Source organism: Solea senegalensis, linkage group LG17 (assembly GCF_019176455.1).
Source record: "Solea senegalensis isolate Sse05_10M linkage group LG17, IFAPA_SoseM_1, whole genome shotgun sequence".
Lineage (NCBI taxonomy): Eukaryota > Metazoa > Chordata > Actinopteri > Pleuronectiformes > Soleidae > Solea > Solea senegalensis.
Genome location: NC_058037.1, coordinates 11947739 through 11968991, shown reverse-complemented (window position 1 = coordinate 11968991; position 21253 = coordinate 11947739). Strand labels below are relative to the sequence as shown.

Genomic DNA, 21253 nt, shown 5'->3' with positions numbered 1-21253 from the left:
TTGTGTGTCGTGACCACTTGAAGCTGGAGATTTCACCAGGAGATGTGTGCGCACACACACACACACACACACACACACACACACTTGTATTTGCATGCACACAAACACACAGTGACAAAGTGAGAGAAAATTTGTATAATTATGCTCCTAACGGTGCCTCTCAGTTGGGCCTCTCAGAACATTTAGTCATCAGTTATCTTCCATGTATGTGAGCATATACTTTATACACAGACACACACGCGCAGTCACATGAAGAGAGAGAGAAATTGTTTACGTGGTGTTTGACAGAATCTCCTCTTTTGAAAACAAGTACAGACAGAGACTCGGCACATCTGTTACTGCAGATGGAAAGGGACATTAAATCCAGTAGACGGTCTGCCTACTGGATATAAGTACATAAGGACACAAGTTGTCATGAAAAGTCATGTTGCTCTTAGTCATGCCTGCTTAAGTGCGACTGTGTACCAGTGTGTGTGTGTTTGTGTGTGTGTGTGTGTGTGTGTTTCACTGATCAACTGCCCATGTATAAGTCAGCTCATACTCCAAAACACATCTTCACTTACAAACTTGTTTATTCGTATTATTAATAGAAACAAATATATTATTTACCTCTTAGTTAAGATTTTGATGAACTGGGAATCCGGAACTGGAGGAATCCTGCAGGGAGCTTAGTGGGCAAATCAACATATTTATGCGTGAAAAGGGATTGCAATAATTAATCGAAAACATGCAAAATGTTGTTCCCAGATGGCTTTTAAATGGCGATTTCACTGCAGTTTGTTAAGTGAGTGTGGACGTGTTGTGTTTGGCTGTGTCTCATTGTGTACATTTTGGAATGTGATTGAGAATTACTCCAGCAGCCTCAGAAGAAATATGAATATATTCATGTGTTAACTTAGAGCACAGCTTTGTGCATGTACATCGGCATGCGTGTGTGTGTGTTGCTCTTAATGTGGCCTTGCAGCTACAAAGTATGAGAGGGTTTGCATTAGGGTGAACAATGAATTGAAATTGAATCAAAAGTGCAGTATGGCCTTGTGCAACTTTCAGACTGAAGGAAACATCTTCAGATCTGCACAAATATCACACATTTTAAATGTTATTCAAATGAAAATGAGAATAGTCCCAAAATAATCGCAATTAGATATTCATATAAAATCGAGTGTAATGTAGCGTACACTGCCCCACCGAATAAGTCACATGAGAACGTTGCATTCATTTTTCACCAACAACTTGTGTTAATGTGCTCCTCTCAAGCAAAGATCCTCACTGGGGTTCCAGTCTGGATGAGCTCAGTGAATCCTGGCACTGTCATCTTGGAATATGTCGATGCCATCAGGAGAGGAAGAAAAAAATTTCAGCTCATTAAGTCATTCAGCTACGGAAGAGGATTAGGGCCAGATCTGAGTTTTTTGGTGACGAAATTTAATAAAAAAAACAACCTAATCCTCTTCCGTATTCAGCATAGTCAGAGCCCACGCTCTTCAGTCGTTTGCCCTCATTTGTACGTCTTTGTGTTCTCTGAGCACCGAGTTGTACATGTGCAGCTACTGGCCGACCAGTTTCCTAAGTATCTTACGTTTCCATGGTTACCGTGTTCTTCATTGTCTCTCTCGACCAACGAGTCCGGAAAGTGTTGTGCAGTTCGGTCAGGCGAACCATCACGAAATAGGCAGATGGCAAACATTCAGATGACCTCATTTTTTTGGGTGCATAATGTTTGCCGATCTGACCTTTTTCATGTGGAAAACACACAATTGTTTTCCTTCAACTTTATTTAATCACAACCTTATTTTTTGACACGTTTGGTATGTTATGCAGTGTGAAAAAAGTTAAATAAACTATTAAATCTGACAAAGACGAGAGTGCTGTATAAAAGGAAACACTTGCAGATGTACTGTCCTTCCTCCTTAGGTGGCTTTAGCAGCTGATGAAAGTTTAAGATACAGGCCACAGGTGCAACTCAAACCGCCGCGCAGAATCAAACGGGATCGCTGGAGGAGCTGCGTGACCTTGAAATATTAGCCGGCTGAATTACTGAGGTTGTTCATTATTATTCCTTAGATGATTTGGAGGTTGAATGGGAAGACAGATGAAAGAACAAAATGATGAAAAAGGGATGAGCAGATGAATGGATAGCCACAGTTAAGGAGGAATGGGATTATAGCCTCTCATTAAGATAAAGTCTGATGGATGGATGAAAGGAGGTTGATGATGAAAACAGGAGAATTATGGGTGTCTCTGGCCTCATGTATTCTGTAGGTTTTCAGACAAGGGCCTGATTGAATGACTCAAATATCTCTTTGGTTGTGGCTCTTAGCTCTGCTGCGTTGACCTGATGGGGTGGTAAATAATCCTCTCAAAGTTTTGCATAATTTATTTCTCCTAATAGGACATGGAGTGATTTTCAAAAAGCTCCCGTCTCTCGGCTGTCTGTGTGTCTCTCTTGTTGCTCTGCTGTCCCTCCGTCCCACAGCCTTCTAACACTTCTCCTCCTTTTCTGTCCCCCTGCAGAATAACTTACTGCCACCTGCCCTTCCAGAGTAAGTGGTTGTACATTGGCACAGAACGAGGGAACATCCACATAGTCAACGTGGAGTCCTTTATGCTCTCAGGCTACGTCATCATGTGGAACAAAGCCATTGAACTGTGAGTATAACGGCCCACGTGTCCTCAAAAGTTCTTCACATGTCATCCCTTCGTCTGTAAATGCTTCATCATTTCATATCTGCACCAGAAGAAGGAGAAGAAGATGGGAGTGGGTCCAAGTAAATCACCCCTTTGGAATAGATCAATATTTGAATCTCGACGAGCTAAACTCATATTGCCCGTACTGCAACAATGATCTCGGTGTCTATTGACTCACCTTGCCGCTCTTAAGTGAGGCGAGGGACGTTGCATAATCAGCATTTTACCTTTAAAAAAGGTTATCGCGTTATAACAGTAATGAGACGAGAGAAGAATCGTTAGTTAGTCCATCGTTTCCAGGCGAAGTATCTGACTCCAGGTCGTGAGTGACCTGTCTCTTTGCTCCTTCAATGGATCCGTCAGTTTGACAGGCTCCATTTTGGTTCCCCACGCTGTAGTGACTTAAATTATTCACCGGAGCGTTTTGCTTTGCATTCCCCACACACACACACACACACACACTCCTCATCCCCCCTCTCTGTTTATATGTGTGCGTGGAGAGAGAGAGAGAGAGGAGGAGGAGGAGGAGGCGTGGAACAGGTGTGTGGCACACACACACACACACACACACACACACACGCAGACGTCTTGTCTCGTCGACTGGGCTGCAGGGAAGAAAAGGCGAGAGTGAGTGGTGGGAGAGAGGAGGAGGAGGGAGACTGTGCGACAGAGAGGAGAGGGCTGGATGAGACAGGGCTTTGGTAAAAGGATATCCAGAGAGGAGAGGGACAGAGTGGTGGTGACTGATGATAAATGCAGGTAACAGAGGGCAGAGAACAGGATGGCCAAGACGGAAGGACACGTGCAGGGTAAGTGAGGATAGAGAGGTAGATGGAAGTGGTTTCTAATTAAAGTTTGAGGGCAGCAGAGGCAGGTAAAGCAGTGATCACGAGGAGATAAATGTAGATAAGATGGACCTTTAGATGCCAAGGACGTACAATAAAGTCTGCTTTTTTTTCTCCCTGTTAATTCTCCTGCATCCAACCCTTCACTTTTTTAAAACTCTTAATTTGTCATGTTGTGTTTCTGTGCTCCAACACACCACTGCAATGTCATGAAAACACACTATGTAGGAACAGTTAATATTATTATTTTTTGTGCTAGAATTCTGGATTGAGGTTGTGAAAGATGGTGTACATGTTGTAATATGTATGTATGTCTATATATATGTATATATATATATATATATATATATATATATATATATATATATATATATACATATATATATATATATATATGTACACAGTATATAATGGATAATAATGGTTAAAAACAACTCGAATATTTACCAGCGACACATGAGCAAACCACTGTCTTCCCACTTTACTACTTCCTGTTTACTGTTAGGCAACCACGGAATGACTACTAGCACAATAATAGCTTAAAAACGTGTACTTTATTAAATAATATAAAATTATGGATAGAGGCCTGTCTCAACTCCGAAACAGGGACTCGTACTTAAACGTTTGCAGACATTTTAACCTCAGAACAGGGCTGCGCTATTCATCAAAAAACAATCAAATTTACAATATGACTAAGATGATGAGAAATTATGTTTTCTTTGTTGACAGATGTATCAATGATGAATCAAATAATTGATATTATCTTAATTCATTTTCTACTATTTTGATAATTAATGACTTGGTTTGAGCTCCATATCCATATGAGACCAAAACCAAGGCCAAAACAAGACATTTCCACATTTTCTGACATTTAAGGGACCCGACGTCTAATAGATCACTGGAGGAAATAAGCCAGAGATTAATCGGTTATGAAAATAATCATTGGCTACAACATTCCCTTCGGTCACATCTAAAACACTGGAGTCTGTGATCGGATTGGAACGTAAACCACTTTCATCACCTGGAAATAAAAGGTCACTCAGCCTGTAAGTGGAGCTTTAATCGACCTCCATCCCCAAAACATCCACAGTGTTGCTTGTCCAAGCAAAACAAAAGTCAGAATTTCCATTTTTATTTGCAATGACATGCACTTTCAAACACGAAATGATATCAGTTACATTTTTGTGGTTTCCATAGAGCTCATCGATCTGCATATAATCTCTTCTCCTCAGATACATTCCTCTTCCTGCGTTTGCTCTCGTCTCTATTTTCCTCCCGAAGACTAAGTATCATATTTATCATGACAAACCCTCCCATCATTCGTCTTAATTCCGTGCTCTGTCACCACTCACGGCTTTGTTAAGCCACCAAACTTTTTTTTTTTTTGTGACCCGATGTTGTTCCCAATCAAACTGTAGCACAGCACAATTAGTTTGAGGAAATGAGGTTTCTGTATCTTTTGGTTCTGGTCCTTAATCGCTCACACGGCAATTCTCTGGAGCATTATGTCTTGAGGATGGCAGCTGAAGTGCCAGCAATCGATTTTGGGGGTGGGTTTGTTACAGTCGCCTTCAGTTTGCATATCTGTTGGAGGCTGGGAGTGAATCACTGTGGTTTTGCCTTGATGCACATCAGGGACGTGTGAGGTGGATTTTGAGGGTTGCTCTGCAGATTAGAGTCGCAGCTAATGATTATTTTCATTAATATTTCTATTATTGCCGTGATTAATGGATGAGCTGTTTGATCGTAAAACACGAACATTGTGTTTGGTTTGTCTGAGACATAAAAAAAAAAAGAAGCTCATTAGAAATGTGTTATTTGCCCACTTTGTTTCTGTGCAGCACGACATACCGCATGCCGAACTGTAGTAATACATATCGATGTGCTGCAATTCATTTATGAGTCGGACGGTAATAGATTACTCAGACAGTTGTTGTCCATACATCTTAAGTTGCTCTCTCCTGACGACGAGCGCTTCAAACAATCAGTCGAACGGCAGACGATGAATCAACACCAGTTCAGAATCGAGCGATCCCTTTGGAGTTGCAGTGGCACTTTTGAGAGTTTAGCGTTGTTGTCAGTCCCATCTACGAGCCCTTCCCGAGGACTTTGCCTTGAATCCCTGCCTGCTGCACCTCTGCTCCGTCGTGAAATGACACTAAGATGTGCCGCGCGCCGGGGTCGTCTCCCTCGGGCCCTGCTATTTGGAGTCGAGCCGTAGTGGCAGTGCCAGTGTGCCGCGGGCCCCCGGCCATGTGCTCGGTGTGTGTGCGCATGACTCACACCTCTGTTCTAAAGCTTGTGTACTGAAAAAAGACGAACACACACAAAGGCGTACGACACACATGTGAAGCACGGGGTTGTTTGCATGTAGGCTTTGTCCTCTCGGTACAAGAATGTTAATGTTTGTAGCTGGCAGCTACAAACATTATGTGTGTGTGTGTTTGATTTGATTCAGCTTGATGGTCACTGCGCACAGGGAGCCGAGGACAGGAGTTGTGAAATGTTAACAGCTTACGATGACACATCGTTCACGTGAGTCTGCGAGTCCCGAGGCCTCTCCTGTTCTGACCTCTTTCATTTTTGTCCCGCTCCCTCGCTCCGGAGAGCCCGCGGCTACTTTAAATACTCGTTTTGAATATTTCATGCGTCTCGCGTATGTTCCTGCAGACTGTGGTTTGAGGCGTGTGTAAAGGTTCTCTGTCGCACTGCAAGCCCTTCATTCTACCCTGCAGCATCCTGCACTTGGAGCCGTTCGCCTCGGTGGTTGCAGTCGCTGGCTGCAGGTGTGGACCTGACACAGTGACCTTTTTTTTTAAGGGATATTAACTCAACAATCCATGTCGAGTCATGTCAAAAGTTTACTGAGGTAAATAATTACATGCATATAATGAGTTTCAGTAGAGCTGGACACGCACCGCCATCTAGAACATGTTTCTTTCATGCCGTAATAATCATAAAGAGCGGTCTTGTGCAATTACCTGAAATGTAATACCGGATGACAAAAAAGCTCCGGGCTCACAGTCCCGTGAGACGTGAGGTGACATACGGCACGGGTCTCCCACAAGCGGGCTTTTCAGAACGCGCTTCTGCAGGTGACGCTATCGTGGTGGCTGCGCCTGTGCTTCCTCACTTGAGGGTCTCCGAGGGTCACCTGTGGTGACGGCAGATGTTCGGGACTTAACTCTGTATGTGGAAGAGCTCTTGAATTGAGATGCTGAGTGAATAATACATGTCAAGTTATTTTGATGTCGTGAGGACGTTGTGGTTGCTTCTTACGACTGCAGTGGTCATTTTGTAAGACCTGGTTCTAGGTTTAGGGTTATATTTAGAGATGAATTGATTATTAATCGATCACTAAATTAATCGACTCTCAACTATTTTGATAATTGATTTATCGGTTCAAAGCTTTTTTCATGATTAAAACAAGAATTCCGATTGTTTAAGCTTCTTAAATGTGAGTATTTTCTTCATTTCTTTTGCTATGGATAACAACGAAATCATTAAAAGTTAATCATTTTGGTTTGTGGACAAAACAAGACAACATTTGAAAACATCATCATTTCCAGGTTTGACGAAAAACGCTCAACATATTTTGTGGACCAAACGATTAATCGATGAATCGAGAAAATAATCGACAGATTAATTATTCTGAAAATAATGATTAGTTGCAGCTTGAAGTTTTATATAAGTGAGTGTCTTATTATTATCATTATTATTATTGTTGTACAGAATGACGTGTGTGCATGTGCTCGCTCAAGTGCTTGAGTATTCTTTTTCATATTTAATGAGATGTTGTTCATCTACACATTAAGAAATAACTGCCAACATGGCATGTGTGTGTGTCTTAAAGAGATAGTTCGGATTTTTAAACATAACGTTGTATGACACAGACCCCAGGAGTAAAGTGGATGCAACATTGTTAAATCATTAACATCCCAAATTATCCCTTTAAAACACATTTGTACAGTTATGGTCCATTTTCTTTAATGTACTCAAAGTATCATTAGGTCACAGGGTATTTGACGAACTTCATGTAGTGCAGTAAACCTTTACAACAGATGAGGAAGAATTTTAAGATTTTTAAGTGATGTGTTTGACACAGCACCTTTAGTTTAAGTGTGGCTGTCAAAGACTGTGTGCACATGTCTGTGTGTGTGAGTAACACAAAAGCACCTCGACTCAAGCTGAAACTGGAAATGAGACAAGGAGAATAACAACTAAACACAGAAAACATGTAAACACATTAACCGTTTTTCACTCTGTGTGGAAAAATGCAAAGTATTCGTAGCACACAAGCACAAATGTGTGATTACAGGAATGTGTTGAAGGAGTTAAACAGGTGTGTGTGTGTGTGTGTGTGTGTGTTCATCTTCGAAGGTAGGACAGGGTCATGGGCTGAGCATCACTGAGCGTCCGCTCATAGCTGGAGGTACAAAAGTGTGTGTGTGTTTTGTGGCAATGGGTGATTTTTAGGAGCCTGTGCTCTCTGCCCATCCTGCCTCTGTTGCCATGGTGATTCCTTTATCTCCAAAACCTAAATGTCTATGTGTGGACTTACTGAACATGTTCATGTCAGCTTTATTTACTGAATAACAACGGGTTTGAACAAAAGTGATTACGGGTTTTTGCGCAGTCTCGCGGGGGAGCGCGGAGAACAATGCTCTGGGAGCCACAGGAAATAAAGCGTATGGGACACGAGAAGCCAAGCCTTTGTGCAATTGTGTTGTGCATTTTGTAATTCAGCAGGAAGGTAATTGTAATAGGTGTATGTTTTACAAATGAGCTGGGTGTTCAGATGAGTCTTCATTTTTAGCTGTCATGCAAATTTGTGTCTGTCAGTGTGTGTGTGTGTGCGTGTGTGCGGCTGTTAGCTGAGAGACAGGCAGTGAAGAGGGATTAGATGAGTCAAAAGCTCCAGCTGCAGCAGAGCTTAGGTAATAAGGCTCTAACAGGCTAAATATAGAGACCACTGACTGACTGACTGACTGACTGACTGCCCACTAACTGCTGCATTCTAACACACACACACACACACACACACAGAGACAAACACGCAAACGTATGTTTTCAATAGAGGACATTATAAAAGAAACGCGTGTGTCTTTTTCTAGTTTGATATCATCAGGCACATCCTTCTGTCATTCACTGAATTAAAAACACCCAGCACAGCTCAGACATGGCCTCGCCTCCCTTTGTATTACATAGATTTGGTCGCAGCTCTTCCTCCTCTTCTTCTTCCTCGTGTTTCGGGCTCTCGCGATCGCGCTCCTGTACGCTGTGACCTTCCCTGTCACCCCTCAGTCCACATCATATCTTCGAGGCGGGGCAGGTTAGGTAAATTGTGCTGCCACGCAGCGCGGGGAGCGGAGATCTGACATCAGGCTGTCTGGAGGGTGAAGCACAGACAGGAGGGGGGTGGGAGGGGGGGGAGAGAGAGAGAGAAAGCAGCCGAGCATGTTGGTGCTGTCGTCCAGACTAACATGCAAATGGATACTCACACATACCGACACACATGCACACGGACGTGGCCAGTGGGGATTGCTGGGCCTAACAGATCCATCCATCACAACCCTCAGTGAGCTTATGTCTTTGAACAGCCTTTTAGAGCCTTGGAGTGATTGGCAGCTCGGTCCGCCCTAGGGGAACATCCTCAGGTCCAAAGACACTTTTTTTTCCTCCCTCTCCATGACCCTCTTCTTACCGCTGTGTCGTGTGAGTGAACCATTCATCCATGGCCTTGTTGTGATGTGCATCGAGTATTTGTCTTTGTCTCTCTCTCTCAGGTCCTCTAAGGCTCACCCTGGTCCAGTTGTCCATATAAGTGACAACCCCATGGATGAGGGCAAGGTAAACTTATTTCCGCCCGTGCACTCACATGAAACTGTTCATTTTCTGTCCTTAATTAATCACAAGTATGGCCCCTTAAAAACTATTTAAGGTGGCGGCTAATTGGTACCATGTCAAGTGCCTTTGCAGCCGTCTGTCTACCAGCCGTTAACATGAAAATATGAAATAATCTAAGCTGACAGAGAATAAATTTGGTCTCCTCGTCAGTTCTGAAATACTGTCTCGCTGTTGTTTTCTCAAGGATATATATTTCATTTTAAAGTACCGAAATGCAGCTTTGTCTCTATAAATAAATCTTTAGAATCAATAAAAACTTCACACTATGTTTTTTGAGCCAGGGAGAGCAGGTGTCTCCCTGTGCGGTGTCGCCGACTCACACCTGACTTCCTTTCACGCTGTGTTTGAATGTCAAATGTATTACTTCTTCTTCTTCTTCTCCTTCTCCTCGTCATGGGGTCTATTCTGTCGTCGCCGCCACTCCTCTCACCGACGTTTGCCTGTCGCTCTTCCCCTCCAGCTCATAATTGGATTTGAGTCTGGGATTGTGGTCCTGTGGGATTTGAAATCAAAGAAGGCCGACTATCGCTACACTTACGATGAGGTAGGCAAAAAAAATCTCCCCCGTTTCCTTTCTTCTCCAACGGCTTCCTGTCGTTCTCGACCCCTCTGATCTAGCGTATAGTTTAATACAGAGGCTGGGAATTAAATCACATATGCATGAGGCGTTCTGCATGTGGCTGTGCAGCGTGAGTGCGTTTACTCCTGGGACGACACCTGGGAGTTTGAGACTTGAGAGTCCACCACAGTGTGTGTGTGCGTGTGTGTGTGTGTGTGTGCATGTGCGTGTGTGTGTGTGCGTGTGTGTGTGGGGCTCACACATACTGTATACACACACACAACCTCTGTGGGAGCGAGTCCCCTCTGTCACTTGTGTTTTAAAGCTGATGATGGTACAAAAAGAGTGCTGACTGTGAAGACACAGGACCTTGTGCCTTCCATGGGGTATGTGGGGGGGGGCTGTTTCAGAAAACGGATAAAACACACTCACTTAATCCAGCTTTGAGAAGTATTTGCAGGCTCATCAAAGGAATTCCTAAAAAAATAAATAAAAAAATCAGCTTCCTCTTTACGCATCTGGAGTTATGTCATTATTTACTTTGCAGAGACATCTGCAGAGTAAATAATAACCGACAAAAAAAGGTCTTTTTAAAGCGCTGAGTCATGCAGCTTTATTGGCTTGAAAATAAAATGCACGGCAATAAAACACAGTGTCGTGCTCAGATTCCCTCCGGACGTGGCATGTGTCACACCCTGACTGTGTCCCGGTAATTTAGCAAGACTGCGCTGTATTGATTAAATCTGTATTTCCTCTCATAACACATTATACTGCCATTACCATTTCTGTCACCACACACAAGTCTTTGTTGTACCTTTTTTTTTTTTTTTGGTCGACGTGTCCTGACCACAGAAGGGAATTTAACAATGAATTTCATTCACAAACATGTCACTGAGGATTCAACCGTTGAACGGCTGTGGATACACGTGGTCATACAGTGGCGTCTATGACACGGAGCCACATGTTTAAGATAATGAGATGGTTGTGCTTCTCACCTGACTGGTTTGTGTTGTCAGCCGATGTCTGTCTGTCTGTCTGTCTGTCTGTGCGTGTTTGCTCTACGTCTGTGATGATAAATGAATGTCCCTCCAGTCTCCATCACTGAATCTCCCGTGAAAACACACCTCCTCTCTTTAAATTCGCCTGCAGTTACACATCTCATGAGACTAGTAGATGGGGGGGTGGGAGTGGCTTGGGGTTTGGGAGGCCACTGCTCCTTCCCTCACTTAATTACGACTTACACTGACAAAGCAAAAGAGCCTGCAACACACGGCTGCTTTGTCATCTCTTCTTTGAACGATTATTCCTGATTATTCCCCCGTTTCTTGTGTCGCTGCTGCGTGGTTTTTCTGATGATACTGTTCAGTGGACAGTGGTCAACGTTAATGGAACGGACTAAATGCAGAACGGTGGGTTTGTGGGGGTAGAGGTAGAGGAATCTGTAGCAGAACAAGATTAAAAAAGATTATAAAAAATCATGCTATTTACACTTTGATTTGTTTTATTGTATGTACATTGAAGCACCCTATCTCTTTGATGTTTAAAATGAATTTCACCTGATCTACTGACTTACTATCACTATTTACATGTAGATTTATCGTCTATTGTAATGCATGGATTGGTTTGGTATAATCAGTCTCTCGCTGTGATTCACTGACATTATTAATGTGTGCAAACTCAAAGCTTCTTCAAACAATAGCCTACTGGAGGGTGAAATATCTTTTGAGTTAATACTTCCATTGCAGGCTATATTTTCCTGCTGTGTTCTCTTGTTCCTGCTGGGCACTTTGATTCGACACTATTTGCCTAGAAGCTTGCTGCTAAGTATCAAAGTTTTTCGACTGAAATGAGCAAGGAAGCTTTTCCTCTTCTTCTTTTCAGCAGCTGACATGCATTCAGGCTTTGGAATGAGACGAGCTTAAAACGCTTTTTTTTTTCACTTTTGCAGGAAATTTGTGAGAAGTTTAAACAAATGAAACGCAGCAGCCAAAAAAAACCAAAAAACGTCTCATCATGAGTAATTCTGCCACACTTCCTCACAGGCTGTCAGAGCGTGTGATGCACAAAATAACATGATCATTATAGACACTGTCAGACGAAAGAAATGTCTGCAAATCAACCTGCCTCACAGACGACAACTAAGTGTCTCGCAGATTTCAGGCATCCAGCGCAGGCGATGAAAGTCTCCCTAAAGCTGAGAGACCTCACTCTGGCTCTTTCAGTGGATGTTCTATTATTAGCTGTGGCTCAGCAGTGTGGCTTCCCAGTGAGTGCTGGCCAAAGAGCATCCGTCATCCTGACCCTGCTCCGCTCTGAGTTTGGCCCTGATGACTTGCTTATATTGCATTCAGTTTTCGGAGTTCCCACCTCCCTCCGTCACTGACTCCATAAAGTAATACATGCATGTTTTTCCTTCTATTATTATGGACCACAGAGCATATTTTCAAAATAAAGATGCACACATAGTCTCTCCCTGAAACCGACCGGCAAGTAGCGACTCAGCAGGTTTTTAAAAACAACTCCGTTTAAAAAGGAAGTCTGTGGGAAAATTAGACTCATGGTCCTGTACTTTATTGCCGCGTCGACATAGTCGATTGGACCTTGTTTCAGTCGTGGCTTCACGCACCGACAAGAAACACTCACTCGCCGCGTTACGCAGTAAAATAAATACATAAGAGTGAAATAAAAATCCGGGCCATAAAAAGAGCCGATAAAATATTATTAAAGCACCAGGTGAGGGGTACGCAGCAGTCACATTCAAAAAGTGCATGATCAGATGAAAAATAACAATAATAAATATACATAACACACATTTTACAGCCCTGTCATGGTGCTTGAAATGAGTCCAGAGTGTTGAGGAGTCTAGTTTTCACTTGATTTATATTTTCTTAAGCAATTCATGGTCTCAGCGACGAGTTTCATGTCCTCTTCAGTCACACACTGATGTTGATTTTATAATTTAACGTCCCAATTAGAGACGACAAAGCACAGCACTCATTAGTGGACACCAGACAGCTGGTTGCTCCCATCATTTCTTCCTCGCAATCTTATTCCACTTTTATATCACGTTGCTTTGTTAAGACAGAGATACAGATGTTCCCGCAGTCTTTGCCTTAGTCCTGGACCATTAACCCTTTAACACCGAGCGTGCGTATCGCAGGTGACACGTTTGCGGAAGCGCACTCTCAAAGATTTGGTTTATTATGGTAATTTCACTGGCGCTGTTGCAGGAAGCCGGTGAATCATTGTCACCAAAGAGGAGAGAGTTAGAAAAAAGGCCTGTGCAGCGTTCCCATTTTTTTTGGCCTGTTTTAGGACATTGAGACGAGGACTCAAACAAATGTTCCTTTTGGTTTGTCTTCATTTTAAATTGTTCATACACTATTTTACCATGCAGTAAATTGTAAGTAACTGCCAGAGATTGAAAGTTATTCTGGGAAAATGGACAAATGAACTTACTCACAGGACATTTTTCTGGCCCTTTTATGGTTAAACTAAGCAAATAAAACACAGCATTTATCAATAAAGTAATCAGATTCAATTCTGGATGCAGTTCAGTTCAGTCCGATTTAAAAACAAGTTGTTTTTAAAGCACTAAATATCACTTTTTAAATGTAATTCCAGGTGCAGTATTTTGCCAGACAGTTCAACTGACCTATTGAAGTCTGACTTTATTAGTTACTATTGCCCCCACACACCCTCAGACCTGCTGTGAATACAGACATAATATATCTAATGTTACTATTCATAGCTGATGTGTCTTTTGGCAAGTCTGGTACAATATCCATTAGTGAAGGGTCAGTCTCTGCGAGTCTCTGCGAGTCTCTGCGAGTGTCTGTCCTTCAGGAGAAAAGGATTCACACACTCATCTCGCATTCCGAGAACATTTCTTATTCCTTTTCAGTTAAAGCACGATTGTGGTCTGAGAACAATATTGAGACGGACAGACAGACGGAATCATCAAATGATAACATCACACACAGGTCTAATGTTAGGAGTTCACGACTTAAATGATCCTCCTTTAACTGTTCATTTAACGTGAGCAATAATAATTCCACAGTCTTAGTTTCACACATTTCTTGCTCCAGTCCTGATAATACAAACACAACACATGACATTTTCCAAAACTAAAAGAAATTACTGTTGGCATTCTTGTCCTCAAAGGCTTGTTTTTTTGTTTAAAGCTTGTCTTTTTAAGCTGCGTAACTGTGGGACAGTGTGTGTGAGTGTGACACAGTGCTGGCAGAAACTCGGTGCTAATATGTTTATGTGCATTTCTGATTTGTTTTTCCCTTCTTTCTTTTCCCTGTGTGTGTGTGTGTGTGTGTGTGTGTGTGTGTGTGTGTGTGTGATGCTAAAGTGTTGACTGAATTCTCTAATCCCCCAAAGACTAATCTGTGAAAACTGACCTAATGTAATAAATCATGAAATTAGTCTTTTTAATTGGTATTGTGCGATATGATGAGCGCCGTGTGTGTGTGTGTGTCAATTATCCTCTTCATTTTCTCATTAGGCGCTGTGCATTGTTCCCTCTCGGGACTGGCACAGTGAACCACGTACTGATAGACTGTTAAAAACTCAATCTGTCCTTGTCGAGCCGTCACTGTTTGGGTTTGAGTGTTTGTTCTTGCTCATAAACACGTGATAAGACACATGATAATAACTGTGGGTGCCGTCGGTCGTGGGCTTGGACAACGCGGCCAAGAGAAAATCAGTCGATATCGATCGCTATCGTGATAACACGTCAGATAATTAAAGAGTCAAGCTGTCGTGCCGAACTTCAAACCATTCTCAAATGAGTTTTTATTGTCTCCCGGCGCGCGCGCGTGTGTGTGTGTGTGTGTGTGTGTCTCAAAGCTGCAGCAGCGTCTCTGTCACTCACTGCAGGAGCTCACTTCATCACAACCACAAGCAGAATCAGAATCAGGTTTATTGCCAGGAAAAGTTTACACAATATACGGTGAATTTGCTCTGGTCAGTGGTGCACATACAGAGAGGGAGGGAGACGCATGAATAATATAAGGAAACTAAAATAGAAAAGAGTTAGAGAAGGAGTTATTTTCAACAGAGTGAATATGATTGGAAAGTTTATGGGGTAAATCTACATGTCTGATGCTCAGAAACCAGCAGCAAAATACTTTAACTGCCTTTGATTCACTGTTGTAAAAAGTGAAAGTTGAAAAAAAACAACAACTTTAATTGATAACTGGTTTTAATTACTACACTCTGAGGTAAAATATTTAATACCAATAAAGTGTGTTTTCACTATGCATAAACATACGTTTAAATAAACAACCTTTGCTTTATTGATATTATTGTTATTGAATTATTGTCCAGCCCTAATTCAATCTTTCATCCAGGTTCAATATGCAGTGATTGTGTGAGTAACTGCTGATTGACTTCTAATTCTTAACTACGCCGTGGCTTCTCTGCTCTCTCTATGACCGTAAAGCGCCATAATCATAAAACCTAAGTCTATTCTTTGGTTCGTGGTCAAAACTTTTGAGGACTTTGACAATATTTGGCACCCAACGACTTGGTTGCAGCCCTCTTATGTTCCAGCCAACACACACACACAGAGAATAAAAGGAACCTTTTCTAGTATCCAAACCCATTCATGTCTGGTCTATGAATGCCGTCGACAACAGACACAGATACATATATCATTTTAAGTAGACAGACTGGAATGATTGTTTGCGTGCCAACAGTGTGGGATGCTAAAAAAGAATTTGACAGAATTTGAAATTTGTTCACGCTGCATACACATGCTGTAATTTCATCCACCTGGCACTCTGCTCTGGTGGTGAATCACTCCTGGCACCCAATCCCCGACAAATTATCTCCCCAATTTGGCCACTGCATCCCACAGTCTCCACCACTCTGGCCGACGAGGACACACTTCCGCCACCGTCTCTAAATAAGACACCAAAGTCATTAGTCATCGCGCTCTTAATTATTTCCAAGAAAGAAAAAGGACAAAAAGAGGACGCTATGAAGAGGAGACTGGCAAAATCCACGAGTGAAGAACACTTGAGGGAAAAGAACGAATAATAAGGTTTTTAGAACTTTAGTCATGTTTGATTTGTGTGTCTTTAAGGGAGTGTGTGTGTGTGGGAGGGGTCATTAACTGTGTAATAATGTGTGCCATTGCTGCATGATGTCACATAACGGTGACCTGAAGGAGAATCGCAATATGAGATGTTGTGATTGATGAACAACCACGTACCTCATAAACCTCTGATTTTTGTCATTTCTTTCCTTATTTGTGTGTGTGTGCGCGTGTGTGTGTTTGTTGTCGGGTTTTTTTCTCCGCAACATGACTTTGCATGTGTAAGACATGACCGGACATCTTTGCAAAGCTTTGGCAAACTTTACCAGCAGATGGGGTTCATTAACCTCCAAAACATACAAATATAATGCAATTTATTCCGGGACTGATACGATTAGATTTGTTGTGACGAGCCAGACCCTGGTGGTGCTTCCCCCCACCCCCCCCACCCCTCCTCTATTTAGCTCTTTTCTGAAAAACACATCTGCACATTCAGTGACTCTGACACACACACACACACACACACACACACATGGCACCGATTATGATTAATGACACACTGAAGGCAAAATTGATATACACAATAAATAGCAAGTGCAATTAGAATAAATTGATTTAACCTGACCCTGTCCTCACATTGGAGGCAAGGTTATCATTCATTGCAGATGAGACGCGGGAGACCAGAAGCAGCACCTGGGAGGAAAGGGATGAGATGACGGATGGAGTGGCTAGTTAGAAATATAACAACATCTGAATTCTTTTTGTTTGTGGACAAAACAAGACGTTTGAGAACATCATTTCCAGGTTTGAGAGACACTGATCGACAATTTTTAAAGCATTTTCTGACTTTTTACAGAGTGCTGGCCAAAAGGAGAGAGTAGAAATAAGGACGCAAGAACAGCAGCTGTCTTTGAGTTAGAGTTTTATTCTGCTTGCAAGAGGAACAAACAGCACAGAGAACACACACACACACACACAACACTGTGGGCAGCGGTTGGCTGGTTAGACAGAGTCTGGGAATCTGCTGATACCAGACACAGAGAAGGCCAGTGGAACCCTGGGAGACTTTATGGACCCTGTATGGAGACTTCAGTTCATCCATAACAGTTTATATTGAGACCAAACAAGTACTCGATTCATCGCAAAAGTAATCGACAGATTTCTCAGTTATAAAAAATAGTCCCATCACTGTTTCTGAAAGAACATATTGTCTCTGAAAAGTTGTGGTGAGTCAGTGAGAGCGTCCTCCCTTGGGTGAAAATCCATGTGACAAGTCTTGTAAAAATCACTTTGGAAGAGTGTTTGGGCACACGTCATCGTATTTACTTAATGTCAAAACCTTTGCCGGCTTTAATTATGGGCTGTGAAAAAGGGCATCAATGAGCAAGGTTGCCCTTTACTGGCACACTTTGGTCATGACGGGTTTGTGTTTTTCACTGATTGCTTATCACTAGATAAATCATCACAGCGGCAAACATGAGGACTGTTAGGATGATGGGGGGAGACGAGCACACGAGAGACGAGAGAGGACGCCGTCTCTCCACCTCTCGCCCGTCTTTCCTCATTTATCTATTTTTCAGTTGATTTTGTGTTTCAGTTGAATGTTGACATTTTCCTTCCCTGAGTGGATGAGTATCTTTAAAGCCGTACTTATGAGGCTTAATAAACCTCCAGCAGTTAGGTCACGCAGAAATGTCTTCTTCTCCACAATGATGTGTTTACGCCACAGGGAAAAAGTCTGAAGTCATCAAGACATTTAAAACAACACAGAGGCACAACCAGCGAGGGTCATGCGGCGTTAATAGCGCTGTATTATATATTCTCTGCCAGCTCCACACACAAAGATTTAAACCCACATGTGAACGTCGTGCCCCATATGGCTGACGCGGTACAACAAAGAGTGTAGTGTAAAGGAGGTGGTGACACATGATGTTTCATCTCGGTGAACCGCTGACCCTTTCCTTGCTTCCTTGCTGTCGTTTCCTAGGCGATCCACTCGGTTGCTTGGCATCACGAGGGCAAGCAGTTCATTTGCAGTCACTCAGATGGAACTCTGACCATATGGAACATCAGAGGCCAGGGCAAACCCATACAGACAATCACCCCACATGGTAAGGAGACACACACACACACATTTACACACACTTGCTCCTTCCAATAGGACATATACTCCTAAGTGTTGGATGCACTGTTGGACATTCTGTTCATAGAACCCAAATGTCATCATTGAGGTGAAGTGCACGTGTAATGTAATGATTTCTTTACTGTATTTTTCTACATTAAAGCTGCAGTATCACCGCAGCAGAATCACTTCCTACGCTGTAGAGGAAGTTGTTGCCAGTGCTAGTAATAGTAGCAATAATTTCACCAAGCCACTCTCTGAACTCTCTGAACTGCTCTGTGAAACACACAAATCCTATCTACTGTCATTTATAGCAGTCTTCTATAAAATACCTCAAAGGGATACAAGAGTAAAAGTACAAGTATCTTCACCAGAAAATGACTTTGGTAGAAGTTGAAGTCACTTTTTTGATAATATTACATAAGTAAAAGTCTTATAGTATGAGTATTTACTGTATCTACTATTTATCTACTATTTACTGTAAGTATCAAAAGTAATTTTCTGATATAAAAATGTAAATGTACTTAAGTAGTGGTAGTAACGAGTAACAAAGATAGTTAGAGGAAATATGGTGGAGTGAAAGTAAAAGTGGCAAGAAATATAAATAACAAAGTCAAGTACAGATGTGTGCGTTTTGTACTTAAGTACAGTAACAAAGTATTTGTACAGTATTCAGTTTGCTAGTGGACATTGGTTTGTGTGTTGGAGCCAAAATCTCACGTATAAATACTTTTTCTGTCATGTGTGACCACTTTCAACACATGCACAATACGTTACACAATTGCCGTCAGCCTCCTCTGGAAGTCACATGACCCTCTCTGTATTCATTGTAGCCATCCCTCTAAAGTCCCCCCCCCACACACACACACACACACACATTGCTCCCTCATCATTTCCTCATTTCAGTCGGGAGGATTATTGTCAGTTCAATTATGTCCTGCCGCTGTTTGCTTTGCCGTGTGTCTGCACGCACACGCACACACACACGCACACACACACACAGACACACACGCACACACATTCGTGCCGGTGCTCTGTTTATTTCCTGCAGAAAGCAAGTCTGCTCGTTTGAAGATGTATTTTAATCCACGCTCCACTCACTGTGTGTGTGTGTGTGTGTGTGTGTGTGTGTGTGCCCGCCCCCCTGCTCCCACCCACCCCCCAGATGCACATGCACCCACACACACACACACATAACTGCTTACACCACTTTGACAGTTCACCCAGATGAAGGACCTGGAAGAGAAAGATTCAATGTGTGAGAGCGACCAAACGGACAAAGAAGAAGAAGAAGAAGAAGAAGAAGAAGAAAAGACAGTCAGAGAGAGGAACAAAGAAAACAAAAAAAACGACTTCTAACCAGCTTCTCAACTTGGTTTTGTGTGTAGGGGATTGCAGAAAGGAATTCACCACACGGGCTTTTTAATTACTTGTTTCTCCCACTGCTGCATGCATAATTACTTTGGTATTTAATGGGCAATTATGCAAATTCCTTTGACAGGTTTAAGTAAGGCTTATAAGTCCTTCTCTTTAATTGTCTTTTAGATACCTGTTATTTAGATGTAGTTATTAAAAGTTCTCTATTATTCAGGCCTGACTTGTATAACCTGCCTCAGAGTCCTATTTGACTTTTCAGGAACACTTGCAGCACAAGAATACGTGCGTCGGTACATCAGCAAATTCCCTTCTTTGATGTTTTAATAGATTTCTTTTGTGAATGACAGGATGAACGAGAGGAGGTGAAGAACTCAAGGAACTTGTGTTTGTTCTATTTTTAGGAAAACAACCCAAGGATGGGAAGAAGCCAGAGCCTTGTAAACCCATTCTTAAAGTGGAATATAAAACCACCAGAATTGGGTAGGTTCTCTCATTCATTCTTACATACTTAACTACTTACATACGTGACACAGTGTTACATACATATAATCTGTCTGGACCAACATATGTCTGCAAGAGATGTTTGTTCACTAAATGAATATGCAGAAAATAGAGATGTCCCGATACCACTTTTTTGTGTCCGATACCGATATCACAAACTTGATTATCTACCGATACCGATATTATTGCGATACAGTCATTTTAGACCATTTATAAACTACGAAGCTGTTCACAACACATTTGTGCTGAGTCATTTCAAAGACATAATTCTCATAAAGTTGTCATAAACAGCCCAAACATGACTCAGCTTTAATGCTTTTGATGATTTACAGTCTTTTACAGTCTGGATCGTACTACATTTTTATTTGTATTTTATCCAGTCCAGTGATTCTGACCAGTATCCTAATAGTAATAGGATACATGATAAAAACACCCTTTGCACAATTCATCCTAGTGGATATTGTGAATTGAGTGGAGATAATGTGGCCTTTTTGTTTTATTCTCATGTCAGTCACGCAGAAACAACAATTTCTCAGAAACAGGATTTGTGCAATCTAAGCCATTAGGTTGTTAGTTCCTATGTGAGTGGCACTTTATATAATCCTGCACTGTCTTTTAATGTGTCCTCTTAAATGAAAGTCCACTATAGATATGTATAAACCCTCACAATAATTGTGTTATGCATATGTTTTTCTGTGTGTGTGTGCGTGTGTGTGTGTGTGTGTGTTCCAGGGATCCCTTCATAATCCTGTCTGGTGGTCTGTCCTATGACACGGTGGGCCGGCGGCCTTGTCTGACGGTGATGCATGGAAAGAGTACAGCTGTGCTGGAGATGGACTACCCCATCGTAGATTTCCTCACACTGTGTGAGACACCATATCCTAATGGTAAGTAAACACATACACACACACACAACTATTTTCTCTTTAATTACATCAGATTGCTTTGCCTCGTGTGCTTCTGTGTGCCTCTGTAATAAATATGAAATTTCCCAAGGGGACGGATCCTTTTTCTCTTTCATTATACCGACATGCCTAATATTACATTTTCATCTCGTGTTCTTGTGCACTCGAACCTTCCATCTGAATTAAATGATCTCACTTTCTGTCTTGAGAAGTCAACGACTACAGCGAGTAAGAGTGCAGCACTGATCATCCGGTATGTAAACGCTACTACGGCATCAGGAAGGATTACTCAGTTTAACA

At 42.1% G+C, this 21253-nt stretch overlaps 1 protein-coding gene across 6 annotated transcripts in view; it reads left to right on the top strand.

The window, feature by feature from the left end:
- The window catches only part of stxbp5a (syntaxin binding protein 5a (tomosyn)), an 82261-nt gene that overhangs the window by 39466 nt on the left and 21542 nt on the right, over positions 1–21253 (top strand). For all 6 annotated transcript variants that reach the window (XM_044048784.1, XM_044048783.1, XM_044048787.1 and 3 more), the window contains 6 exons: positions 2515–2649; positions 9320–9383; positions 9901–9984; positions 18036–18159; positions 19949–20027; positions 20781–20935. In XM_044048784.1, coding sequence (XP_043904719.1) covers positions 2515–2649; positions 9320–9383; positions 9901–9984; positions 18036–18159; positions 19949–20027; positions 20781–20935 — 641 coding nt within the window. The remainder of the gene's footprint in view (positions 1–2514; positions 2650–9319; positions 9384–9900; positions 9985–18035; positions 18160–19948; positions 20028–20780; positions 20936–21253) is intronic.